General features: G+C 48.3%; 1 protein-coding gene across 1 annotated transcript in view; it reads left to right on the top strand.

Moving 5' to 3' along the window:
- Nucleotides 1-1,296: 1,296 nt before the first annotated feature.
- Nucleotides 1,297-9,067, top strand: part of rbpjl (recombination signal binding protein for immunoglobulin kappa J region-like) — a gene marked incomplete at its 5' end in the record, with an annotated part of 9,440 nt that continues 1,669 nt past the window's right edge. The window contains 6 exons of the mRNA XM_031838653.1: nucleotides 1,297-1,442; nucleotides 1,826-1,896; nucleotides 2,012-2,130; nucleotides 5,902-6,076; nucleotides 6,507-6,644; nucleotides 7,846-7,958. Coding sequence (XP_031694513.1) covers nucleotides 1,297-1,442; nucleotides 1,826-1,896; nucleotides 2,012-2,130; nucleotides 5,902-6,076; nucleotides 6,507-6,644; nucleotides 7,846-7,958 — 762 coding nt within the window. The remainder of the gene's footprint in view (nucleotides 1,443-1,825; nucleotides 1,897-2,011; nucleotides 2,131-5,901; nucleotides 6,077-6,506; nucleotides 6,645-7,845; nucleotides 7,959-9,067) is intronic.

Here is a 9,067-nt window from a genome sequence, read left to right as displayed (position 1 = left end):
GTTTGAACGTTAAACCTCCTGTAGCTTACATACCAACATGGAGACTGTGAGTCTTGCTGTGTTTCTGAAGAGGTTGTTTCTGTGTGTTTACAGCTCAACAAACAGACCGTTGATCGTTCTCCGTCAACGTTGATTTATTTCTCACATAACTTACATACTTCAGTAATTATTTGAACCCAAACATAACTGAGTTGTTTTCTGTGAAGACCGAAGTCTATTTTGAAAAGACTGAATGCGTGTTAAAGAGCGTAAATTGACACGTGTTGCTGGACTTTTGTTGGAAAAAAACCATTGTATGAGGACACATTGAAATATTAGATGCTCAGAACAACTGACTTAGTATAAAGACGTCCTGCCGTTGTTAAATCAGGAAACAAACACTGTAGCCTAGCACCGATCGATCCAGACTCCGTTGAGAAACAAGTATTTTAAAAGTTATTTATCTTGTCGTCTTGAGGAGAGAACTAAACATGAATTCAGACTTTTTACAAATCGGCATCATTACGTAGTTATTTCGGCATCACTTTTTGTCGGTTTATTGCCGTTAAATCAGTTTGTTTAGTGTTGAGATATATATATATATATATATATATATATATATATTTATATATATTGCAATCCTAAGGCAGATTTACATAAATAAAAGAAAAAGGTGACATCACAACTGTCATCTATGTGACAGCAACAATAAAAGATCAGAAGGATCTAGTGGTTGACCTGTTAGTGAAGTCTTTATAATGGAGTAGAGCTAATGTAACTGTAACCTTAAGCACAGGATGGTCAAATGGAGATATTACTAAAGGACTAATAGCTTAATTCAAAGCTACGGTTGCTGAATGTTTGTCCCCGGTGAAGAGGTCGTCTTCTCTCAGCTCCCGGCTCCCTAAAACAAAACTAAATGTAGAGTTAGTTTTATTTCACACCACAAAACAGAAGTATCAAAATACTCAAATTCAGTTTATCCGTGTAGTTAATGTCAACGCTTGTAACGTTACCTGACTTAAAGTGATATTTCAGATTCACAACCTGTCTACCTGAGCTCCTGTTGGTCTCTTTATGGACATGATATGAAGTATAAATCATCTGTAAAATCATCTCGGGATGTGCTGGGCTGCGAAGGATCCATCAGTTGTGTCCTCCGAATCTGGGGGCTGAAGGCTGTTCGTCGGCTGCATTTGAAGGAGTCTTCGAAAGCTGCGACGCAACCGGTCTACGAATGCAGCCCCCGAGGGATGCAGCCCCTGAATAGAGACACACCTACACACTATTTCCTAGTTGTTTGTGACTTGACGGCATTCTCGTCCAATCAGGAGACTGGAGCTGGGGTTTCAGTGTCAGTTACTGGAAGCAACAAGGGAACCAGGAAGAGAAGCTCATGCCGACCAGAGTGTCACCATCCTGCACGCCAGGGTCGCTCAGAAGTCCTACGGCAACGAGAAAAGGTTGGACGAGTTAGTTACAAAGTCAAAGTATTTAAGTATTATCAGCTTCATGTAGTTAAAGTAGTTAAAGTATTGATTGATGAGTAAAATGTTTTCTTATTCTATCAGATGTTTATAGATTAATATTCCTGCTGCATTAACTTTATATCCTGTTTAATCTACATCAACGCATCATATTCTATAAGATCATGAAGACGTAGGATGATTCTCTTAACACGTAGAGGAAATCTTCATCCTTCAGTTTATCAAAAATATTCAACACCAACACATCTGGAAATACGTGGTTTTACCTGAAGAGAAACCAAAGCTGTCAGACAAATGTAGTAAAAAGTACAATATTTACTTCTAAGAAGTTAAAGTCTGAACTGATTCGTGACCGTCAGGTTCTTCTGCCCTCCTCCTTGTGTTTACATCAGCGGTGATGGATGGAGGGTCATGCAGGACCATCTGAAAGGTGAAGAAACTCAAACATAGTCGTCTTTAGAGGAAAATGTTGAATACAGCTGTTTGTTGAAGAAGTGTCTCCCTCGTCTTCCTCCCCCCTTCACCTCTCCTCCCCTCTCCTCCAGCTGCCGGCCGCGGTGGAGACTCGGTGTACCGGCTGTGTGGTTACATGTGTCTGGACAGCTCCGTTCAGTCTCTGGCTGACTCCTTCAAACTGGCCTTCAACAAGCAGCCGGACTCCAGGGTGAGAGGACTGTGTGATGTGATGCCATGTCCACAGCTGTCTTCTGTCCGTCTGTCTCCAGCCGTCTGTCAAAGTCCTTTAATGACAGAGACGCCAGTTATCTGGAGGTTCAAACTTGCCTCTGTTCAAATTCCTCTCCAGACAACAGCAGTTCTGTTGTCTCCTTAAACCCTCTCAGTCCTGAGCAGAGGATGGAGACTGATCCACATTTACATGGTTGTACAGTTAGAGAATTTATAGCTTTAGTACTTTCTCACATCAAAGAGTTTATATGTGAAAACAGATTTTGATTTTAGAAATAAAGGGGAATATTTGCTCCCACTTCTGCTTTGAGTGAAGTCTGTGTTTGACACAAATAAACTTCATTGTGTCAGACTCCACAGCTCCAAACCACAGACCGGACATAAGAGGTGGAGGTAGTCATGGTGGCGTCTCTCGTTGGTTTGTGGACTGATGTTTTGAAGCCTCCAGTTTGGCCTTTTAGCTCTATGCAGGCACCTATTGTCACCAATATCATTGATGCTCAGTAGATGGGTACCAACGATGTTCTGGGCGGTTTTTAATCATCCCTCCTGTTCTGTTTGTAATGTTTCCAGACCTGACCTCAGACCTGCAGTCTGTTGTGTCTGATGGACAGATGTGTCTGTGTTTGTTGACCTAAACGAGACAATCGCCTTTTTTATTACTGTCGCTTGTTGACTCGACAAACAGAAAAACACTCTGTGTGTGTCGACCGGCCTCTTCCTACGTAACGTGAGACAGACATCAATGTGTGAAAATCACCGGAAAACCTTTAGTTCCTAAACATCTCTTCATCTGCACACTTTTCCTGCAGACTTCTGAGCATGGATTGAATATCACAAACACTGTTTTAATAAAACAATAAAACCAGCTAGATATAGTTGGACTCACCTCCACACACAGCGCTGGCTCTGGAACCAAGCTCCTGGAGAGGGGTTGGACTTTGTCCTTTTCCGGAGTTGCCCAGGGTGAGAGGCACCGGGCGGGAGTGGGGAGACTCACGAGCCCCCGGCTGAGCGCCGCTGTGTTGGAGTTCTCCCCGGAGAACGAGAGGGTCGCCTCCATGCGCCTACGGGTTGCGGGGAGCAAGGCTCTGACTGTGGTTTGTGCTTATGCACCAAACAGCAGTTCAGAGTATCCGGCCTTCTTGGAGTCGGTGGGAGGGGTCCTGGAAAGGGCGCCGCCTACCGACTCCATAGTTCTCCTGGGGGACTTCAACGCTCACGTGGGCAATGACGGAGAAACCTGGCGGGGGGTGATTGGGAGGAACGGCTTGCCCGATCTGAACCCGAATGGTGTTTTGTTATTGGACTTCTGTGCTTGCCACGGTTTGGCCATAACGAACACCATGTTCGAACATAAGGTGGCTCATAAGTGTACCTGGTACCAGAACACCTTAGGCCGGAGATCAATGATCGACTTTGTAATCGTATCATTTGATCTGCGGCCGTATGTCTTGGACACTCGGGTGAAGAGAGGAGCAGAGCTGTCAACTGATCACCACCTGGTGCTGAGTTGGATCAGATGGCAGGGGAACCGGTTGGAAAGGCCCGGCAAGCCCAAACGTGTAGTGAGGGTGAACTGGGAACGTCTGGCGGAGGACCCTGTCTGGGAGGTCTTTAACTCCCACCTCCAGAAGATCTTCTCACACATCCCGAGGGAGGTTGGGGACATGGAATCCAAATTGACCATGTTCAAAGCCTCTATTGTGGACGCGGCCGCTAGGAGCTGTGGCAGGAAGGTCATCGGTGCCTGTCGTGGCGGCAACCCGAGAACCCGGTGGTGGAAGCCGTCAAGCTGAAGAAGGAGACCTTCAAGGCCTGGTTGGCCCAGGGGTCTCCCGAAGCAGCTGACAGGTACCGGCAGGCCAGAAGGGCTGCAGCTGCGGTGGTCGCAAATGCTAAAACTCGGGCATGGGAGGAGTTCGGGGAGGCCATGGAGAAGGACTTTCGGTTGGCCTCAAGGAGGTTCTGGCAAACCATCCGACGACTCAGGAAGGGAAAACAGGGCTTACCCCAGGCTGTTCTCAGCAGGGGGGGGGGGGTCTGCTGACCCGGACAGGGGACATCATCGGGTGGTGGAAAGAGCACTTTGAGGAACTCCTAAACCCGACCAACATGTTCTCTGCAGAGGAGGCAGTGCCTGAAGATCTAGGGGGAGGCTCACCCATATCCCTGGCAGAGGCCGCTGAGGTAGTCAAAAAGCTCCTCGGTGGCAAGGCGCCGGGGGTGGATGAGATCCGCCCTGAGATGCTGAAAGCGCTGGACATAGTTGGGCTGTCCTGGCTGACACGCCTCTTCAATGTCGCATGGGGGTCGGGATCAGTGCCCATGGACTGGCAGACCGGGGTGGTGGTTCCCATTTTCAAAAAGGGGGACCGGAGAGTGTGCTCGAATTACCGGGGTATCACACTACTCAGCCTCCCGGGGAAGGCTTATGCCAGGGTGCTGGAAAGGAGGCTCCGACCGTTTGTCGAACCTCTGATTCAAGAGGAGCAATGCGGATTCCGTCCCGGCCGTGGAACAGTGGACCAGCTCTTTACCCTTGCAAGACTACTGGAGGGGTTCTGGGAGTTTGCCCAACCAGTCTACATGTGCTTTGTGGACTTGGAGAAGGCTTTCGACCGGGTCCCTCGGGGGTTCTTGTGGGGGGTGCTGCGGGAGTATGGAGTGCCAGACCCATTACAACGGCGATCCGGTCTCTGTACGACTGCAGTAGGAGCTGTGTCCGCATTCTCGGCAATAAGTCAGACACATTCCCGGTGGGTGTTGGCACTCCGCCAGGGCTGCCCTTTGTCTCCGGTCCTGTTCGTGACTTTCATGGACAGGATATCTAGGCGCAGCCGGGGGGGTGGAGAACGTCAGGTTCGAGGGTCTCGGGATCGCCTCTCTGCTGTTTGCAGATGATGTGGTCCTGTTAGCCTCCTCGGATCGTGACCTCCAGCATTCACTGGGGCGGTTTGCAGCCGAGTGTGAAGCGGCGGGGATGAGAGTTAGCACCTCCAAATCTGAGGCCATGGTGCTCTGCCGGAAACCGGTGGATTGCTCCCTCCAGGTGGGGACGGAGTGCCTACCTCAAGCGAAGGAGTTCAAGTATCTCGGGGTCTTGTTCACGAGTGAGGGTAGGATGGAGGATGGAGCGGGAGATCGACAGACGGATCGGTGCGGCTGCAGCAGTAAAGCAGGCGCTGCACCGGACCGTCTTGGTGAAGAGGGAGCTGAGCCGGAAGGCAAAGCTCTCAATTTACCACTCGGTCTACGTTCCTACCCTCACCTATGGTCACGAACTCTGGGTCGTGACCGAAAGCACAAGGTCGTGGCTACAAGCGGCCGAAATGAGCTTCCTCCATAGGGTGGCCGGGCTCAGCCTTAGAGATAGGGTAAGGAGCTCGGTCATCAGGAGGGAGCTTGGAGTCGAGCCGCTACTCCTTCGCGTTGAAAGGAGTCAGCTGAGGTGGTTCGGGCATCTAATTAGGATGCCTCCTGGACGCCTCCCACTGGAGGTTTTCCAGGAACGTCCAACTGGGAAGAGACCCCGGGGAAGACCGAGAACACGCTGGAGGGATTACATCTCCCAGCTGGCCTGGGAATACCTCGGGATCCCCCAGAATGAGCTGGAACATGTTGCCGGTGAGAGGGAAGTCTGGGTCAGCCTGCTTGGCCTGCTGCCACCGCGACCCGACCCCGGATAAGCGGAGGAAAATGGATGGATGGATGTTTTAATAAAGTCCTCTCTGTCTTTGTCCACCAGATGTTTGCGTCGGCCAAGTCCCTGTTCATCTCCGATCAGGACAAAAGGAAACATTTCTGCCTGCTGCTGAGGCTCTTCTTGGGAAACAGACAGGAAGTGGGTTCGTTCCAGAGCAGGATGATCAAAGTCATCTCCAAACCGTCCCAGAAGAGGCAGTCCATGAAGAACGCCGATCGTGAGTCCGTCTGCTGATTTTATCATTATAAGTCACCTGTAGTTTAATCTAATGCAATGGTTTTTCAGAATCAGGTTTATGTCAGGGTTTGGGTAATGGTTGTAATGGTTGTAATGGTTGTAATGGTTGTAATGGTTGTAATGGTTGTAACGGCCGTAATGGTCGTAATGGTCGTAATGTTCGTAATGTTCGTAATGGTCGTAATGTTCGTATCGGCCGTAACGGCCGTAGGGGCCGTAACGTTCGTAACGTCCGTAATGGCCGTAATGTTCGTAATGTTCGTAATGGCCGTAATGGCCGTAATGACCGTAATGTTCGTAATGGCCGTAATGTGTCTAACAGGTCTTAAATGATGTGTCCACCAATAAAATGCACATTCCTGAGTCCCTGTTCTGTGTGTGTGTGTGTGTGTGTGTGTGTGTGTGTTCAGTGTGTATCTCCTCGTGCTCCAGAGTAGCTTTGTTCAACCGTCTACGCTCTCAGACGGTCAGCACTCGTTACCTGTCGGTGGACAGAGGAGCCTTCATCGCCAGCGCCAGGCAGTGGACCGCCTTCACCATCACCCTGGGTACGTGTGTGTGTGTGTGGCTCACACATTGACTTTTTATTCCATACTGTAAATGTCATATTAAGGACAGTCTATCAATGCATTGTCTGTTTGAGTTTAAATAGATGAAACGTGTTTTAACAATCTTCTTCTAGAGGAACTCTTCGTTCACATAATCACACTGATTGTTGTTCATTGGTCCAAATCATCAGCTGGTATGTTGAGTTCAGACTGTAAGAGATGAGACTCTGTTAAACCGTCCTCAGAGCAGTGAGCTGCTGTGAAGCGATGGACACGAGGACATGTGGATGGGGGGAGACGGGGATTCGAACCACCAACCTTGTGGTTAAATGGCGCCACGCTCTGCCCACTGAGTTTTAATCACGTTGTGAATTAAAACTCAACAAAACGTACTTGGTTATGTTCAGTAAAAACATCAAAGTTTGGCTTAAAATAAGTATGTTTCTGATGTTTTTTAAGTCATGGACATATATTAATATTAGTCAGTGTTGAGTTTTGGTTCCGCTCCACAGTTTGTGCAGCGTATCCTGCTGATATGATTATTAAGATGTAGGTTTCAAGCTGCAATACCTGGACAACATTAAAAGTCTTGTTACGGTCGTTTTATGAGCCAGTTTAATGTGCATTTTAAAAACTATTCTTGATCATTTATTTATTTCTTTAAACATTTCCTCACAGCCCGTCATTATAAACCTTGTGACAGGCCTCCTGTGCAGTGTGTGCCTCACCTTGCCTTGTTCCAAGTGCATGCTGGGATAGCTTCAGCTCCTCTGTGTCTATGCATCTGAGTCGCTTCCTGTTACAGCTGTAAACGTGGTAGTTTCTTTATTCATCTGACTTGTCCACATCTGTGGAGTCAACATCAGGAGACACTGAATCAGAGACCAACACTAGACGGCGTCTCCCCATGAATACGGTCACTGTGAGTTTCCCTCACACTCGTCTGAGAGCTTATTTATCCAACACCGACCTCCCACCACCAGCTACTAGACCTCAGTCATTCACACACTCACACACACACACACACACACACACACACACACACACACACACACACACTTCATATAACTCTGCCTGTTTCCAGCTTTTTATTTCTCACTCATCCCTCCAAACAGCCTAACGACTTTGCGCTCAGTCAATTCATTGTGTGTGTGTGTGTGTGTGTGTGCGTGTGTTTGTGTGTATGTGTGTGTGTGTGTAGTGGGGGACCAGCGTGCTGACCAAGGAGATTTTGTGCGGAGCGAAGGCTTCATCTGTTACGGCTGTGTGGTCCAGTTAGTGTGCACCGAGTCCGGAGCCGCTCTACCACCCATGGTAACACACACACACACACACACACACACACAGGAACACACAGATGTACAGTAGATGTACAGTCCATCATGAGGTAGAACTTTATCTCTCAGGTATTTACTGACCCGACCACTGTCGTTGTTGTTGTTGTTGTCGGGACGAAGGACTGTTGCTGTTGCAGCGCTTTGCATTCTGGGATAAAGTAGTTGAAGTAGAGACTGGTCCGATGCATACTGGAGATCTGTTGTGTCTCTCAGGGCCACCGTACAGAGGTGACTGCTGTTCACTTCAGCATCAATCCGAGTTAAATCCTTTATGAAGAGAAATGAGATGATCTCTTTCTAAACTCTGTGTGTGTGTGTAGAGCAGCACTGATGCATTGTGGGTCTGGTCTGATTGGGTCTCATCACCCCTCTGAGCCTCTACGTCTGTGCAGGTGTTACGTTACCTGCTGTTATTGTTAAACCAGACCTCCACTGTGAGTTAAACGTGGACAATTCCTCCACAATTCGCTGAGCGGACTCTTTTTTCCTCCTCCACCGCCGCCATAACAACCTGAAGGTTCATCTGCACCTCAACGTGTTTTTGTAGTTAAGGCCTTTTTGAAGACATTTTGTTCCTGCTGAGTTGTCGTTTGCGTGACGAGCAGCTGGAGGTTGTGGTCGGTTCTGAGGAGGTGAAGGTGGACCATCATTCAGCTGGATCAGCAGTTTAGTGCGTGCGGTGCAGTGATGCTTTCAGGATGAGGGCTCAAGGTCTGGAGATACCAGGAGGTATTCATAGTGGAGCAGCTGTAGTCTCGCTCACTCTCTCTCTACTCTACCTCTTCAGTGATATTTCATGCAGCCATGCATCCATCTTCCTCTTGATGTAAAGTCTGCAGATCTGTGTACGGAGAGTTTTTTGTGTTTTTTGTACCGTGTCATTGCCCTCAAGAGGCCTCAGAGTTCAGTTGTGTTTAGGGTCCAGTGAGGAGTGTGATTGGACCTCATTTAGCCTCTTTGCTGACTCACCTTCTCTTACGGTGTGTTCACACCAGACTTACTTGCGGCATCATTTGTCCGTTATCAACTTAAGCCATTTATCTCCTCCATCAACATGGAAGAAATAAGCTCTATTTGTGCTCAGAT

This window comes from Anarrhichthys ocellatus, unplaced genomic scaffold (genome assembly GCF_004355925.1).
Source record: "Anarrhichthys ocellatus isolate YVR2014 unplaced genomic scaffold, GSC_Weel_1.0 scaffold899, whole genome shotgun sequence".
NCBI classification, from domain to species: domain Eukaryota; kingdom Metazoa; phylum Chordata; class Actinopteri; order Perciformes; family Anarhichadidae; genus Anarrhichthys; species Anarrhichthys ocellatus.
This window is presented reverse-complemented; position numbering and strand designations above follow the sequence as displayed.